The sequence below is a fragment of the Dufourea novaeangliae genome, unplaced genomic scaffold (assembly GCF_001272555.1).
Source record: "Dufourea novaeangliae isolate 0120121106 unplaced genomic scaffold, ASM127255v1 scaffold146, whole genome shotgun sequence".
In the NCBI taxonomy this organism is placed as follows: domain Eukaryota; kingdom Metazoa; phylum Arthropoda; class Insecta; order Hymenoptera; family Halictidae; genus Dufourea; species Dufourea novaeangliae.
This window is the reverse complement of record NW_015374023.1, coordinates 1,153,625-1,171,550: the sequence shown is the minus strand read 5'-3', so window position 1 is coordinate 1,171,550 and position 17,926 is coordinate 1,153,625. Positions and strand designations below refer to the sequence as shown.

At 44.8% G+C, this 17,926-nt stretch overlaps 3 protein-coding genes across 3 annotated transcripts; all 3 read left to right on the top strand.

Annotated features, from left to right (window-relative positions):
- The first annotated feature begins 498 nt into the window (after positions 1 to 498).
- Positions 499 to 3,335, top strand: LOC107189237. The gene is made up of 3 exons (XM_015577720.1): positions 499 to 721; positions 1,631 to 1,816; positions 2,959 to 3,335. Exons 1-3 carry the CDS (start codon positions 499 to 501, stop codon positions 3,333 to 3,335), a joined length of 786 nt encoding a protein of 261 aa, XP_015433206.1.
- A 2,942-nt stretch (positions 3,336 to 6,277) lies between these two features.
- LOC107189161 lies at positions 6,278 to 8,594 on the top strand. The gene is made up of 2 exons (XM_015577637.1): positions 6,278 to 6,638; positions 8,257 to 8,594. The coding sequence occupies exons 1-2, from the start codon at positions 6,278 to 6,280 to the stop codon at positions 8,592 to 8,594; spliced, it is 699 nt and encodes a 232-aa protein (XP_015433123.1).
- Positions 8,595 to 16,467: 7,873 nt separating this feature from the next.
- On the top strand, positions 16,468 to 17,427 carry LOC107189160. Its single transcript, XM_015577636.1, has 2 exons — positions 16,468 to 16,972; positions 17,048 to 17,427. The coding sequence occupies exons 1-2, from the start codon at positions 16,468 to 16,470 to the stop codon at positions 17,425 to 17,427; spliced, it is 885 nt and encodes a 294-aa protein (XP_015433122.1).
- The last annotated feature ends 499 nt before the right edge of the window (positions 17,428 to 17,926 follow it).

Below are 17,926 nucleotides of genomic sequence, written 5' to 3'. Positions count from 1 at the left end.
TCCAAGATGCATCGAAAAATCCCAGACAGGTCCGGACACCCAGGAAACGGTCACCTCCCATAATGACCCAAATCCATGTGGATCTACGCTGGTCCACCAATATCAGGGATCGCCTAGGCTAAGGTCCGCCCAGCTCCTACAGCGTCGTCGACTCACGGAAGAGTCGGAGCGGCGGGTTTGTTTAAAAAATTATCGAAGAAAGTTCCGCGGGGAAACGAAGGTGGGCAACGAAGGTGAGGTGTGTATACAACCTAACATCGATGACGAGTTGTGTGCGCCTGTTGTCCCCGTCATACGCGTCATCGAGCACACAGAGAGGTGGGGATATTGGGGAGGGTCCCCTGTTGCTGGTGCACACCTATAAAGATAGACGCCACGGAGGGTCAGATCACACTTTGCCCCGAAAATTTTCCAAGGAAGGTGCGTCTAACCGTTCGTCTAGCCTGTGTTCTTGCTAGAAACTCGGTCCAAGTGGGATATACAGGAATTCGTGAGAAGATGAACAAGCTAGTGATTCTGGGACTTCTGGTCGGGTCCGCGATGGCGGTGCCGATGCCGGACTCTAACGTCGTGCAGGTGAACAGGGACCTCGATTGCCTGGAGCAAGAGGACTCGTTGTTCAGCTGCATGCTCGTGAAGGCTGTCAGCACGTTGGACAGGGCTGCCAGGTCCAGCAATATCGAGATCATCGATGGGGTGACATTCGTACGGGATACGCCAAGTGAGTTGGGACATGTAATTTTGGTGGATTTACAGGGTGTTCGCGATAATTTGTACCATCGTGTTTTTCGTAAACGGTAAACATTAGAAAAAAACCAACGTGGAGGCAGTTGTAGTATATTTTACTAGTAATATGATAGCGTATCTAAAGTTTTTGTATTTTGAATATTTTTCTAGAAACAAAGGTGACCTGAATGTTTTTAAATGGAATGATATATATTTTTTTACATCATATGAAAGGTGGCATTAAGGCGAGTTCAACCATGTAGATACTATGGTCTTCAGGGTAATACAAATTTTAGTGCACGTTTTAAAAATGAAATAAGACACTTGAGGAGGATTAAAATAAAAACGAAGTACACCATGTCTGAAATCGCGTTGAGAAATAATGTTTCTCCAAAACAGGATAAATTATATACCCTAGAAAAAAAGTGCTTAATTTTTATTTTAACCGCAATACTTAAGGATTGAAAATTTTAGACTGGTTTAATAGTTATGTCACGCTGTCGTTCCGTTCTAAAAGTGATGTAAAATCAACGAATTCCACAGATAATATAAAGCACACTTCCAGTGTCTAATTCCAGTAATTTCTCGGACTATTAATAGTTCGTCTATCATAACTTACTCTTGACTGCTCAAACACCCAACAAATATACCGCTATACTATTATAATATCCTCCTCGATACCATGCAACTCCGCAGAATTTCTCCCAACCCTCGTTCCCACCTGGTCCAAAACGGTCAAGTAGTTCATCTCGACAAACCATTAGAAAATTCGTGTTCCCAATGACGAATGTGACCGATTCAAGGGGGAAATCAACATCCTCCCAATGTCTTGGTCACGCATCGGGTGAAAGAGCATTAGACTTGACACAGAATCTGAATATGTGTGCACCATTACTCATTCCAGTGGAACGCAGCGGTAAAGACCTGAAGACCGAGATGGACATCATGAACGAGCTGCCTAGAGACGCCTCTGATCGGGCGATTAAGCTAGCGACCATGCTCTACGAGTCCGCGATGTCCTTCGTGAAGTCGCACAGCCTGAAGCTGAGCATGCCCGAGGACGGTTCGATCTCGCGCGCTCTCAGCGAAGGTAAAACTTTCATCCGTCTATCCGCTATGATAGCCCCGGCCCATTACGTAACGTTTCCCTCTCATTCCGTGGCGAGACGGTCCCCCGGACGGGCATCGTCACGGCGAACAACCGTGGCCGTAACGAACGAATAAAACCAGGGGGGAGCCTTTCACCTTCGTGATATCTCTGTACGCGCCTGCCGGCAACCTGTTCCGGATAAACTCGTTTCCTACGGATTCCCTTTCCTCCTGGAACCACCCGTAGCCCCGTTGCTTGGTAGGAAAGGACACTCGTCCTGAACGCGTTCATTCACCAGGTAGTTCAGGAATTCGCTGGCGATGTGCAAACATCCTTCGTTGAATGTTTGAAGTGAAATGTTTGCCGAGAGCCTGAACACTCGTCGAGCAACGCCGCGACGTTCGTGGGATGGAAATTACTTCCACGTACACATTGGCGACCTATTTACTAAGCCACGGAGAACCTGCTCATACGATTGAACTCCAGCTTCGAGCTATTGGGATTTCAGTTTTTCGGAGAATCGATTAGTTCTGTTGGGAGAAATTGACAAGAGGATCGACTCTCGTGCACTGGTCCTTAACACGTTTACTGCCACAGTGAAAAAGGCTGTACGTAGCCAGACACGCTTTATTTCGTTTTTTAAGTCATAAATAGCTGAAAATGTCAATAGAGGTAGGTTGTCTTGTTTTAAATTATGCTGTGATATTAATTTTACAGAAAAATATTGTAATGGTATTTAAATAATCCAGCCTTCTTTGCAATGTTTCAAATACGAGTTATCTCGTAGTTGGCAGTCAACGTGTTAAATTGAGGCGTTACTATGCACTTGAATTAAAGGGTTCACATGGTGAGCTAAAATCAAACAATGAAAGTCTACATACAGATCGTATTATTGTTGTATACGTGAACTATACTATATGTCCCTGTAAAATACCGGTATTTTTCGTTTCGGTAGAAGTCCCTGGTTAGAAGTGAAAGTCTTCGTTTGGGTCGAATTAAACCGAATAATGCGCGAGGGTTTGGATAACAAGGAAAAGTCGGAAGAAAAGATTTGTCTACCCTATACTCAATCATTCCCGTTCATCTTCACATCATCGACCCATCCAGAAGGCACTTCCTAACGTCTAGCATCACATTTTCAGGTCGCGGAAAGATGAAGAAGATGATCCTGCCCTTGATCGCTGTCGTCGGAGTGAAACTGTTCGCCCTGGTCCCTATTCTCCTCGGTGGTCTCGGTCTCCTGGTCGCGAAGGCGCTCTTCGTCGGCAAGATCGCTCTTCTGTTGGCCGGAGTCCTGGCCTTCCAGAAGCTCTCCAGTGGTGGCAGTTCGGGCCCAGCGAGTTTCTTCAGCAAGAACGCACAGCCAGCATCAGGATGGGCGGACAGTGGCAGTCAGGGTTGGTCCGCTGGTGCCGTAGCTCAACCGCAGGGCTACTACAAGAGAAGCTTCGAGGCTGAACAGGACGCTCATGCGATGGCTTACTCGGCCCAGGCGCCGTCCACCAACGAAGCACATTAACTCGAAACGATCTCGATAACCACCGTCTGTATCGGTGACCGAATAGGCCATATCTCTCGAGCCCGATGCGCCCCTACAGGCTTCTAGGCTCACGACTGCTAGACTAGTATTTGCGTTATAACTGTATACCCTCTGACCGTGTATGAACCATTTAAATTATTCGACAAGCTCGTTGCTGTAATGATAATAAATTATTTGTAATTAACCCTGCCACGGCCCTCAGTTATATACTAAACTCAAACATACATTTAACACACCTGCTGACGTACAAGAAAGACATATACCAGGTAAGTCTTCCTCATATTTCACCTCGCAAGGTTCAAACTAGAAGAAGCTACTCGATCATCTAGATGCTCTAAATTATTTATAATTAACATCCCGACTCCCTTTACACCTACCTACTGTCTATACCCCCTAGCTTGGCCCCGTGTTCGAAAGCAGGCACGATTTCTAATTTAATGGAAATTATTTATGCGCGGTCCGGACCCACACCGAGCCACCAAGGTGCATAGAAAACACGTCGTACGTGATTAGTTTTGAGCGACGATGGAATATATCGACGCCTTCATCGCGTGCCGCGGACCGACCGTGCCCTGCCTCATATGCGATTCCGTTCGGACACGAGGGGACATACCCACGTCTGCACACACACTCCCGCCAGGCCTCTTTCTCTCGTATACTCTCTTTTCTCTCGCGTTCTCCTTCCCGCCCGCCTGACGATCGTGTTCCATTTCGCTCTGTCCTCGCCACGCCGAAAGATTCGGGACACAACGACGGCTTCTCTTCTGCATGCCATTCCGTGCCACGCGGAACAGGCATGGAAATCTAATTTTCACCAGAAACTTATCTCTAGACTGCGGATTTTATGCATTTGTAGATCATAGGGCTCTGTGAAATATAATACGAAACGGAAGTTTCATCGGTTCTAATGCTTTCTCTGTTTTAGTATGAACCCTATAAGATAGTTAAGAGGAAAAATAAATTTTATGAATTATTTATCACCTTCGCGAGGATCTTCCAGGACCCGTTTTACGCAAGCCAGATCGATAGACATGTTTGGATCATCGATCAGACGGTCAGACCATCCCGATAGGTCCTAAATACACTGTATTTTTGCGAATTTATTTCTAAGCGACCAGAAAATATTTTTATACGTTCGACATTTTTTAATAAAGACAGCGACGTTTAAGAATAGAGGACAATTTTTTAAATTTTTCTTTAAGAAGTATTATGGAGGTTAGGAGTTCACCGTGGTGTGCAAGATTGGACAGTGAGTCCTGAAGAGCAGGTTTTGTGGAGTAAAATTTTAACAATGGAATATTAAACACATCTAATGTTGTAAAATGACGGAATTTTCGAATAAAATGTTCACATTTTGCGAGAAAATAACCGTTTATTTACGCACAAGTGGGTTAAAAATTAAAATGTCTAAAGAATCCTACGTCGGACGATGGACAACTTAGAGTTGTTTAATATTCCATTGTTCAAGCTTTGTTTCTGAGACCTGCTCATCAGCAATCACGTACACGACATGGTACACTTTCGACTGCTATATCTGTCTTTAAAGAAAAATTTGTTTAAAAATTTGTATTTAAAAATTTTAATGGAAAAAACTTATCTTCGTCACTTATTGCTAGAAATAATTTAAAAAAAAAATACGATATTTTTTTCACCACATCAAAGTGATCTAACTCATTTAACACTAGAACTACCAACGATAAACACATATCATTTTCGATCGATCGATAGGTATGGCAAACTTTGGAAAATTTCCTAATTTACAAATTAACTAATTTCTTTAATGTCATGTCGTAATAAAAGTTACAAAAGATCTGAGAAAATCTATTGTTATAACATTTTAACTGGCTTGGTAATTCTAGTGTTAAGAATTAATTGCCTACTGAGGCAGTTTATGCAAATATACTTCTTCCATGGATTAAGAATAAAATGAAATGATGGCAGAATGAAATCGAACTTTCGTTAAACTTTTCATTACAGAAATCTGAGTCATGTACAAGTGCAGTTTACAGATAAGTGCATAAAGTATTCCACTAATTACACACCGTTTGGTGAATATGACGGATGTAGAAGGGACACAGGCGAGCATAGTCGCCATTGTCGAAGTTCTCTTTGAATATCTTTGCCTCTCTTTGTGGAAACTTGGTATTGTAAACGACAAAGGACTAGCCGTCGATCTTCACCCTTTTCTTCTTCACGAAGCACGAACTCCATTGTGTTTTGGTAGTGCTTTGTGTCACCTGTCACGGTTTTATCGCTTTCCATCGGTGACCCGTGGTCTCGTTTCCTTTTGACCTTTACAAAGTACTCGACATCTAATTAACTTTCAGACGTGACAGATAAACTCTTAGATACCAGCATTATTTTCTCTGGACAATTATAACTACCTGTAAATTAGTCTAATACCATAATATAGGTAGTTACTTAATTTTAATTTCTTTCATTGTTTGTCTAACCTATTACTTATAATTTCTTCCAGGAAATACGTTTCGCCAACGACAGTCTAACCTAAAAGATTCGTCTAATCGAAGAAAGAAGTAATCAGTTACCAATCCCCCTTTCCAAATCATCCTCAAAGTTCTCCAAGATCAATGATCTCTTCAAGGATACAGTCTCCAAGCTCCGATACAAGAATCGACGTATCATGATCGCTCGAAAGTGATCCCGGGTAAAAGGAAAATTAGTTTCTATCGACAGACGCTACGTCACTAGACCGACGTCGACGTGCAACGCGTCGCAGGTGAACCGAGCGAATTAAAATTCTCGACGCCGCGGTCCTTGCACGTCGCTTGCCAAATGGTTCAAACTGGCCCCACCATCGAACTGGGTCCGACATATAAAAGAAAAATAGCCCCAGGGGGCAAACAGTCAAAATCGTCGCTTCAGCCTCGCGATATCAACTGAACTGAACTGTATTGACCACAATGAACGGAAAATTGCTGATCGTTTTGTCGTTCGCCGTGTTCGCGACGGCTAAGGATGAGGCGACCGTGGCCAACATGGAGACCAGGCTGACCAGGGCGATGGACGACCTGAACCGAAGGGATACCATCAAGATCTACGGTGACATGTTCACGCTCGAGAAAGTGGACGTCGACCAGGACGTCGCCATTGACAGAGCCAGCGAAGACACTTTGGTCTGCGGAATTGAGAAATTCCTGAGGACTCGCAGGTTCCAGATCCACTTCCCCAACGATGGATCACCGGCTGATATGTTTGGACGCGCTCTGGGACAGAAGGACGTCGGGGTCGAGCTTAGGGGACTCACTGAAGGAGCTTCGGAAGGTGAGGTTCCTTACGAGGACGTTTTTCATATTAATCTTGGTATCTTTATTATAAGTAGACTGCGGATTTTATGCATTCATAGACTCCAGAGCTGTGTGAAATACAATAAAAAACAAATTTTTCATCAATTGCAACGACCTTTCTATTTTATTGTTAACTCAATAACATACTTATGCGAAGATAGAAATTCCTACTTTTGTTCTTATCTTGACGAATGATTTTATGAAATTTTATTTTGCATAAAAATCCGCAGTCTACTCATAACTTTGTACGTTGAGTCGTTGTGCTATAGGGGAAAAGGTTCAGACACGATCATTGGGAAGATAAAAATTGCTTCGAAGCATTTCATGAATGTAGAAACAAAAGGAGGAACATTCTCAGAAGAAAAATAATTTAAAAACGATCTGTACCTATTTAAGACATAAAGTTTGCCATATTTATCGATCGATCGAAAAAGATATGCGTTTATCGTTGGTAGTTCTACTGTTAACACACCTGCCGACATACAAGAAACACACATACCAGTAAAACTCTTCCTCCTATTCTTTCAAAATGGCCGGAAAAGACAGCCATATCGAACAGAAAAGCCAGGATCATAGCAAGGTTCAAACTAAAAGAAGCTACTGGGTCACTAACGACCCGAAGACCGTTAGAATAGTCAATCATCTAATCCCTAGATGCTCTAAAGCACTGAACACTGAAAAAAAGAATATTCTACTCATGGTTTGCAAGGTCCCACAGGACAGCAGAATCCCCTAGAAGCCTAGAAGCTTAGGGGATTCGCAAAATCTTCTCGATGTTCTGCGACCGTGGATCAGCCTGTGAATGGATCACGGTCCGAGCAGCAACTTATAGTACCTCGCCTTTCTAAAGTCCCTCCAATAACGTAAAAGTAAGCCACGAAGCCAGCGAACGATTGGCCGGAAAGTGGGACTTCCGGTGCGTCTGTGTTCCGATTGGCCTGACTAGCGAACTGTCTCCCGTCCCTCTTCCTCCGGCCTCTTTTCGCAGCCGTCTAAATTACCTCCGGATTTTTTCGTCGTCCCTCCGCGAATCGGGACGACGGTTCGCGCGAATTATCCGCGCGTTTTCGAGCTGCGAGCCAGACGGCGTTGAGGGGGGGGGGGAGGACATGTTATGTCCCGGGCGTAGAAAGCCGCTGGAGACGCGTGCCACTTCCTCCGTATCCGCGAAAACGTCGTTTGGTTGCGACTAGAGGTGGGGAACGGATCGGGATAAAGTGGGCCGTCGACGGGATTCCGGGTTTCTGGGACGCGCGACGCGAGAACACGCCGAACAAGGACCTTGAACGAGAGTGCCACATGTCGATGAAAGTAGACGCGGCGGCTGGACGGCCATTAGCGGCTCCTAGAAAATCCTCCCAGCCACCGAAACCAATGCACCGTGACGAATTTCACTTACAATTAATCCATTGAAAGCTTCGTGTTCGCGGACAACACACATCGACAGAAGTCAGGGACATAATGATATTAATAGGTGGCATGAAGGAAGCTGTGAACGATTCGTCGCAACGTTTTGTGAATCATCGCAGGGATGATGATGATGTTCCGCTGGAAGTGTTAGATTTTCGAGTTAAAAGGTTTCCCTTTCGTTGCAGCCCGAACCAAGCTGAAGAAGATCATCCTGCCGCTTCTGTTGGCCCTCAAACTGAAGGCCATCATCGTCCTGCCCATCGTCATCACTCTGATTGGATTGATCGGAATCAAGGGACTCGGCGCAGGCTTGATGTCCTTGCTTCTATCGGGAGCTGTAGCCTTGAAGTCACTGCTGACACCTCCTCCGCCGTATCCTGCCAGAGTTACTTATGGGATCGTGAAGCCTGATGTTCATCACGAGCATTGGCACAGGTCGCAGGAAGAGGTCAACCAACCGTACAGGGGTTGGGCGCCGGAGTTCAACCCTGAACAGTACCCTTACCAGGACGCGCCATTGTAGATTCATCGCCATTCGTCACCCCTCATACCCTCATTCTATTTATTGTCTCTCCTGTGCTGAATAAAGACGTCGTGCTTACTTTTTTACGAACAGTAGTTTAATTCGGCAGCTGATGTCTCTTTTTATGAGTCTATCGACGTTTTGGCTTATCCAATAGTGGAAGATTTAGGGGAATCTAATCTGTTGTAGAAGCTACTAACTAGAAGATTCTATTTGGTCCCACATCATCATATCTTCTGAGCCTAACAGCCTCAAAGACCCTCCTCAATTTCACCATCTCAAACAGGACTTCTTTCAAAGGGATTCAAGAGGACTGTTAACATCTATTTACACTATCCAAGGGAGTCCAAATGAATCCCTCAGTTCTCGGTACTCCACGCGCCTGCCCTAAGATCCTCTAATTTTCCAGTCCTCCCAAATCCTCGCCGACGTAAGGTGCGTCCATCAAAATCGCCAAATGTTCCCTGTCACGTGTCCCTTTCGTGATCGCCGAAAAATCGTTAAGCAAATAATTGGAAATCTATAATGGCGCGGTAAGCAGGTTACTCGAAGGGGCCGGAGGAGAAGGTTAGCGACCCAAATAGAAGGTAACTCCTGGCGGGAGAGAATGCAGCCGCTGGTGGGGAGAGCCGAGAAACCTGGTATGGCGATGGTGGGGAATAGGAAGAGGAAGGAAACGGGGTCACTGTGACGGGAAAGGTAGGAACGTTGACCGTGACTCCGATTGGTCGGTCCTGTTTCCCTCTCCCGCCAAGGTGGATCCTCACGATCAAGGTTAGTGTGTCATTGCCTCCACGTGGACCCCCACTATTCCGCCGACTCTCTACTCACGATCACTGGCCTCTCTAGGTGGGGAGATCGAGTAACGGGATCGGTTGTGACCATGTAGAGGGACATTCTCAGATAGAGGGGGAAGAACTCTCGAATATATACAAGCCGATCGAGAGGACAGCACCGTCAAAGGCCGCAGCGCATCGCTGGAGGAACGGTCAATTCGCGCTCAGTCTGATGTATGATGGTCCTCGACGATCGAGGTTTCTTTTAGGGTTCTATAAACTTTAGAAAATATTCAGAGTTTTACAAAATATTTTCTTCAGAAATTTTAATAGGATCTACCTGAATCTTGTTTCATTCTTTCTTTCTTGATTTCCTTACTATTTTCAATTATGTTATGTTACTGGTAGACATTCTGAATGACTTTTAAATTCTAATATAGAATTTGTATTCATAGAATTAAATAGGAAGGGGGTCCTCTAGGAAGCCCTAGTCAGCTTGAGAAGTAGATTTCTAGCCTGTCTTCTTTCTATAGAGAATTTCAGGGACCCATAGACTAGTGTATATCGAAGAATCTTATTATTACCACAATTATTATTTAATTCTGTATTTAGAACCCCATATTAGCTACTGACGGCAAAATTTGCTTTAATCTGAAAATTGTATCAATCGAAAGGGACTGTAGATTCTCAACGAAATTGGCACCTCTTCGAAGGTGCTTCCGCGGAAATCAGCGGTCCCTTTCAACGATGATTCAACGTCCATGTGACGAGGACTAAGTTCGTTGTTTTGTTAAACTCTTTCGAACCAGAGTGAACAATCATCGTTGATGGCCCTTTGTTCCTAGAATGGTATGGGAAAGGAATTCTGGGCATTCGACCGTCGATACGACCGTCCAGGAAAGGAATATGAACGCCCATGGATGGATTTTCAGCGCATAACGGATGCTCGTTCTCGAATTAACGAGGTCTACGCAGCCACTCGGCCACTAACCGGGATTGGTCGCCACCCTGATTCTTTTTCTCGTTTCACCGGACCACCACGGACTCGATGAAACTGCGAATGCATATTTGCATCGAACGATGCGTCGCGGAAATATCAGACGCGCGAACTGGCTGTACGCAGGCGAGCATGAACGCCTCGATATTCGAGAATTCGTACGGTAGCATGCGAACACCTTTCCCCAGGCCTGATTTCAGAAACTTTATTAAAGATGATACGATTTTCACCATAATAGAGAACAAAAAGGTGGGGAAGAATGCGTAACGATTAGACTTGTAAATTGCTTTGGTATTCAAGCCCCATTCGAACATAACATTCGGTTATTACAGTGGCGGAGAAAAAAGTCACCTGTTTGTCTGATTTGTTTTATTTTCATTATTTTTAACATCAACTTTCATACGTATTTAGCATATATTTGGATAGAGAATTAAAAACTGTTTAAAACCAAATGTATTAAGGTTTTAAGTTGATGTTAAGAATTAATAAAAATATATATGCAAAATAATTGTTAATTAAAAATTCAACATATACATCTTATTCTATGTGATTTCCTTAGTAATTCCTGAAAAATTGAACTATATATCCATCAACAGAACAAAATGGCTGCCTAAAAACCTAACCCATTAAGGTACTCTTACTTCCCCAGTAGAATCAGCCATCATGGTCAGACACATCCCTCCCGAACTCCCTCGCGACACAATTCACCGAATCAAACATACTTCCACCACATTGTAACGCCAGGAAAATGATCGATTTTCAACGAGGTACCTCTCCACGTTCCGGGGAAGCCGTCTGAATTGTCGGGATAAACGTAACTTTCACGCGGACGCGTCAATTATCGGCTTAAAAATGGGGTGAACGCGAAGCGGTCCGACGCCAGGGACATCATCGCGATCTGGTCTAATGCTTAGCACCGTACAATTACGTTCACCGTTTCGAATGTGTAATACGTGGGTAGATATGACGGGCTCGATCGGATCCGCAAGCGATCGGGAGCAAAAATCGACGCAAAACGACGAAACCAGCCCAGGAACGCGGGCTGGCCTGATTGCGGGCGCAGACAGAGACAGTCGCGTAAAATCGTAGACCGCCGCTGAATGGATCGATCCCTGGATCGTTTCCGTCGATCCTGCACGTTTCTCCGATGATGCGTCGTGTGGTGTCCACGAAGTCGAAAGCACGGCGCCGCGTTAACCCGGTTTAAGACGACGATTAAGGTGGTTTTCTACTGTAGCTGGTGAAAAAAATCGATTTGCTTTTTCTGGCATTTTCTTCTTGCTTGGAGCCTTGAAACGATGGATCTGGAATCTTAAGGCGAAATTTATGAAATTGTTAAACCTATAGAAGAATTCACACAGCAAACTTTAAACATGTTTCTCTCAAAATTGTGTTTTGGAAAATATTTGCTACGATGTCTTGAGCACCCATCTTCAAGAGATGTGTCGCTGTCGTCCCTACCAGAATTAATCAAAGTATATTTCTTTTGTAATTTTACAGTCCAAAAAGGACGAACAAAAAAATTGGAAAAAGTTGATACTTAATTTTCAAATTGCTGCCATTATTAAAATCTTGAATATTTCAATCCGTATCAGGTATTTGCTATAGCCATGCCCGAATAATTAAAGAATCTTATAGTTTTGTTTTAATTTTAAATGAACGGAACGACCAGAATCATGGCGACAAATCGAGCAATTTTTTTCAAGGTGGTCGTCTTTCATGGGCTGCAGCGCGACCTGTAGATCATATTCCCAACCTAACAACATTTTTATTTATAGTTTAAGACATCATAAATATACACGCAAGAAACGTTCAGCCTGAAAATCTTTCATCAAGTTCTTAAAAAAGAATTCCTGAAATAATTTAACAAAATCACACGTCTTGAGACCCCTTAAGTTTCGATCAGTCGTTCCCACGAATCACCGATCGACAGCCGGCGAGGATCATTCTTGTTATATCATCCCCGTTGATGGTCGTCGGTGAAAACGGGCCGCGATCGAATTAAGGACGCTTACGAGAGATTGCAAATCGGCCATGAAGTCCGCTCCGAAACGCTTCGATTTTCGCTTTCGCAGCCTTGGAAAGTCGAGTGGCCGTGCGACGTCGACAGTCAGTGACGTTTTTCACAGCTAGGTCATTCAAGGGGATCGACGAGGGCGACGATCGGTCGAGTTACGTATCGAATATAGATGAAGGGTGGTAACAGTATATACGTGGAACAGTTACATGGGAACAAGAAGAGCACACACCCATTCACGCTTCAGTCGCGGCACGATTCGCAGCCGATCGATCGAGACACCCGGAAAAACTCGTCATTTTACTATTGGTAGGAATTTCATCGAAACAAGTGACTTGAGATTTTGAAGAAACCTTGTGGACTACCGAAATAATCTTTTCATTCAACATTGCATTAAACAAAAGATATATTGACCTTGAAAAAATTCAAGGTCACCTTGATATCTAAAAAAGAAAATAAGATATAATGAAATGAACTTTCATCCATCCCATGCGTCTCTTAAAATGCTATATAATTCATTGAAACATTTTTTGATACAACTAATAGCCAATGAGTAATTTTTCATAGTAGTTTTTATTTACTCATCCTGTATTTTGAAATGTGAGCCTAGGACGGAAATTTGACGGTGAACGGTCTCCACGTTCCTCTATACGTGTTCCATCGAGCGACTGGCCGACTCTTGGGCTGGATCGTTTCGCGAAACAGGAGCAGCTCGGTTGGAGAGCGTACGATTATTAACGAAAGGAAGGCGTTGCGGTAAAAGGAAGTAACAAGTCGCGAAATAGATACTCTCGTAGAAGAAGGCTAATCCGCTCTTTTCCGACACACCTGCTGACCGAGCACGCGAGCGCATCGGTCTGGGCCTGTACGAAATACCTGACGGCCTCAAGCGCGGTGCACGTCGATGAATTTATGATTCCTCGAACATACGCGCGCTGGCTAACCGAGTTGAATTAAATGGAATTCGAACGGGGAATGCGTAGCCTGGAATTCCGGCAGTACACAACCGAATAAACGAGCACGGCGATACGAAGGTGAGGAAACAAAACGGTCGAAGTGAAGAATAATTTTGTATAATGCAACTAATCGTTACTGGACCGAGATCTGAATCTCTGTTCAACATTCGTCGACCATGTAATTTTGTATTTATCATAATTTATAACATCTTCTTTACTGTATACATTTGTCTTCTTCGATGTTACCATTGAGGATCGCTACTGAAAATGTGCAAATAATGAAATATCAGTGGCTTAGGTGATAGTTGTATTTAAAACACAAAATATTTTTTATCGTTTGGGATTCTTGGCTCGAACCAGCGCAACTATCTTTTGTATTGGATTGAAAAAATTTTAACCATTAACCACAGACATTAACACGATGACTGCCACAGTGAAAAAGGCCGTACGTAGTCAGACATGCTTCATTTCGATTTTAAAGTCTTAACTCGTTGAAAATATATGCGTGCAGTTAATAAAGACAGTCTGTCCTGTTTTAAATTATATTGCGATATTAATTTCACGCAAAAAATTTCTAATGGCATTTAAATAATCCAGCCTCTGTTCAATGTTTGAACCACGAGTTGTCTTGTAATTGGCAGTGAACGTTTTTGTATTCCGTTTAATTATACAGTAAAGTATCCTCAATTTTTCAAAGAGATCGATTTAATACTTTCTCCACAATAAATTCCCAAAAATTCGTTCTTTAACTTCACCAGGCTCCACCCCGAAGGGTTAATTTAATTTCGAACCAGAGATTGATCGAGAAAGAGACGCTGGCGAGTCGACTGAAACCGCAACCAGTCACGCGATTTTCAAGGCGTGATCCAGACGTTAGGTGCCTGGTTAGACGTTCATCGAGGCGTTCGTGAAAATTGGCCGAGCGCACTTTCTCGCCGTCAGATCCGTCTGAGGCACCGTCGTTCGAGCGTGGCGCGCGAAAATCCGATCTCCCCCGGAGCTAACTGGGCTAATTTAAAGTAGGCCTGCGCAGTCTCGTTTCGCTCAGCCGAGGGAAATAATGCGTCTTCCACCCGTCGTCGTCGTCTACGTGAAACCTCGCACAATTTTTCCTGCACGATTCCAGATTTCGTGGTGGTCTGTCGGTCCCAGGAGTCCGTCTCGATTTCGTCGTCGAGATCGAAAGTGGTTCCCCAGGCAGCGGGGTCGGTGACCTTCGTCATTGATCGATCAGGGATTTATGAGAATTTCAACGACACATTGCCACCTTTATAAAGTCTGAGCCTTGTAGAGTGTTCTATGATTTTTCCTCGTTTACCTGCCAATCTGTAATTAATGATAGATCTCGTGTGATCGTGACGCGAGTAGATAAGACACGGAACTGGTCAATCACTGTACAGAACAACGTGCAGAGCGTAATTAATGAGTAGATTCGATCGACACGCGATCCTTCGTCAACTAGATTATCCCTCGAGTGTTTGACATCGTTCGTGATAATGTAACTTAGTAGTTTTTGCTTCGAACATTTTTATTACATTGTATTGAATTGGTCGGAAGTGAGCGTTTAAATGAAAATCAATTTATAGATTGGTTAGATTATCGTAGATCTTTGAGGGGTAAGAGTTCTAGAAGATGATCTATTTTATTTCAACGATAGAAGTACAGGTTATACTTCATGAGACTCTGGCAATCTTACAGATTTCTTGAAAGTATTGACACTTTGATTACCACAGTGAAAAAGGCCGTGCGTAGTCAGACAGAATTTATTTTGTTTTTAGTCTGTTTGAATTATCTTGAATTATACCGCGATACTAATTTTATGGAAAATTTTCAACGGTATTTAAATGTTTCAACCTCTTTGCAGTGTACAGTCAATCCTCGATGAGTGTTCGAAGGCTGTAAACATTGAATATTTCATAAAGTAATGGTCATATGCAGCTGAAACAGATACCATTGGCTTCAGAATTCCAAACTCAATCACTGTGCCAAACCATGACCGAAATCGAAATTCAGCACAATTAATAATCCGATTGTACCCTGCACAATTCAACGCAACTGCACCAACAAACCCAATATTCGATCTACCACCAGTAATTCACTACTTTCCACCAATCATAACATTAATTCCCAAAAGAAGCAAACATCCACGGTACTGTGGTAATAATTACAGTGTTAATAATTTACACTAACTCACCGCATATTTAATTTTAATAATCCGTTTAAATCCTGCACAATTCAACGCAACTGCACCAACAAACCCAATATTCGATCTACCACCAGTAATTCACTACTTTCCACCAATCATAACATTAATTCCCAAAAGAAGCAAACATCCACGTTACTTTGGTTCCATTTCCTTTAATACTCCGTGCTCCACCCCGATTCTCCCGAAATCGAAGAACAAAACGAACCCAGCCCCGTTTCGCAAACAATACAAACGCAGCAGTGAACGTATTCGAGCGTTCGTTTCACGAGCGCCTGTTCGATCGATTCGTTTCTGGAGCAAACGGAAATCGTCGTGGAAGAAAGTTACGTCCCCCGCGGTGTGTCGCGTGGCGAATTCGCCTGGGACCCTCCTGTCGACACACCGTTGTATTGTGTCCTGGGCAGGGGCAGGTGCGACGGCTTCGCTCTCATTAGACCGTCGATAACCCCCCCCCCCTGGTATTCCTTATTCTTTTGCCTTTCCTGCTCAACAAATTCGACAGAGATTCGAATTCTCCGCTCTATTTGACGCTCCCTCTCGCCGCGTGCTCACCGTGTCGGCGGCGGTGGCAGGCCGCGCGAGAGGGCCCCTCGCCTCCTCTTCCGACGTCCGCAAAGAAGAGAGCACGTTGCCCGGTGCTCTCGACTACGGAGAATGTATGGAACGGCCGAAAGGCAAAAAGGAAAAAGGACTACCCGGTGACTCGCTCTATATATACTGCAACTATCCGAGGGTATGTCCAGTGCACGGTACGCGTCCCGTCCGTCAGCTTCGAGGAACACAGTCCTTGGCATCGCTTTACACGCATCAGGCAGGTCACGTTTCCGCGACGTTAAGCCGCCGCTTGGACCACCCAGAACAGGATCACTGGCCAGGAGTATCTTTAGGATCGAAGTGATCTTTGTCAGACACCAGTTCACCATGAAGGGATTCACGGTCCTGTTTACTACGCGTCAGGCATACCCTATTCTGATTCTATTGCTGGTCGGATACGCCAGCTGCGAAATCGAGAGACGCACCTCGAAGCAGATGGTCGAGGAGTCGCCGGAGAGCCTGGCCTCGACCCTCAGCAAGGACTGTGGCAAGTCTTACAGTGCCACCTGCCTGAAGCTGGACGTCGTCTCGTTTCTGGACAGGCTCTCCGAGCAGGAGGACATCAGCATTCTCCCTGGGGTGTCCGTGATCAAGGAGAACGGCTCGGCGAACATGCCGGCTTCTGAAGTGGTAGCTAATCTGGCCAGAGATTTCCCGAATGACGTCGAGAAGAGGCTCGACGCTTACCTGGTGCACAAAGTCGGGTCCTATCTGAACAGCCACTCTATCTCTATCAAACTGTTCGACCCTAGGACTTTCGAGGCTGCTAGGAGCTTCAACGAGGAGACACTGGCTCAGCTTGGTCTGGGTGGTGGACAGAACGTTGGAACCGGTGAGCTTTGTCATAGAATTCTCAATATTCGTGGATTCAATTGTTCGTATTAATAACATTCTATTTGATATTCAGGACGTAAGAAGGACAAGGGTGGCTACGGAGGTCTTATGGCAGGTCTGATGATGATGAAAGGTACTTTGGGCGCGGTGGGCTTCGGTGCCCTCGCTCTACTCGCCGGTAAAGCCCTGATGACCGGTCTGATGGCTCTCATGCTGTCAGCCATCATCGGTCTCAAGTCCCTGGCTGGCGGCGGCGAGAAGAAGACCACCTACGAGATTGTCAGCAAACCGGTGTACTCAAGCTCCCACACCCACAGCGCCGAGGAGCACCATGGCCACGGTTACGGTCATTCTGGATACGGTAGATCGTTGGACGCCGTAGAGGACACCATTCATCAGGGTATCATGAAGTACGGAAACGCGCGGGACCGTCGATCGATCCGGATGAATTAAATTTCCTCCCCCGTCGTTGTTATCATTCCATCATTATCATCGGGGGAGCCGCCAGGGAAACACAGCTGACGGCACGCGATAGAGATCCAGTAGCAGCACGTCTCTACCTCACCGTGATCACCTTCGTTTCCTCTGTCTTTCTTCTGTCGAACACCTCACGGAATCGTCACGATTCAGCCACCATCCACACCGTCCCTCCACTATACTTCCCCGAGTCCGTTCCTTTCGACGCCTATCGTCTCGCTTTCTTCTCGCTAGCTCCTTCTTATCCGTTAAACCAACCTCCTCCCTCCCCCACATCACCCCACCCTCGCCTGGTCTCATTTCATCGCCCTGCGTTTCATCACCGGTTAACAGTTATCCCCATAGATTCGTAGGTATTTATTGCGAACAATCCCCGTGGCCCCTTGCCCCGGACGGTCGTTATCTTCGAGTTTCATGTACATGATTTCCGCCCTGTTATTTATATATTTAATACGTTGTAAAGTTTTAATAAAGG

Bases quoted from the DNA above. Each gene is read 5' to 3' on its own strand.
- LOC107189161 (XM_015577637.1), top strand. From the start codon at position 6,278: ATGAACGGAAAATTGCTGATCGTTTTGTCGTTCGCCGTGTTCGCGACG. The intron at 6,639-8,256 runs GTGAGGTTCCTT...CTTTCGTTGCAG, and splicing joins CACTGAAGGAGCTTCGGAAG to CCCGAACCAAGCTGAAGAAG.
- LOC107189160 (XM_015577636.1), top strand. From the start codon at position 16,468: ATGAAGGGATTCACGGTCCTGTTTACTACGCGTCAGGCATACCCTATT. The intron at 16,973-17,047 runs GTGAGCTTTGTC...TTTGATATTCAG, and splicing joins TGGACAGAACGTTGGAACCG to GACGTAAGAAGGACAAGGGT.
- LOC107189237 (XM_015577720.1), top strand. From the start codon at position 499: ATGAACAAGCTAGTGATTCTGGGACTTCTGGTCGGGTCCGCGATGGCG. The intron at 722-1,630 runs GTGAGTTGGGAC...TACTCATTCCAG, and splicing joins ATTCGTACGGGATACGCCAA to TGGAACGCAGCGGTAAAGAC. The intron at 1,817-2,958 runs GTAAAACTTTCA...TCACATTTTCAG, and splicing joins CTCGCGCGCTCTCAGCGAAG to GTCGCGGAAAGATGAAGAAG.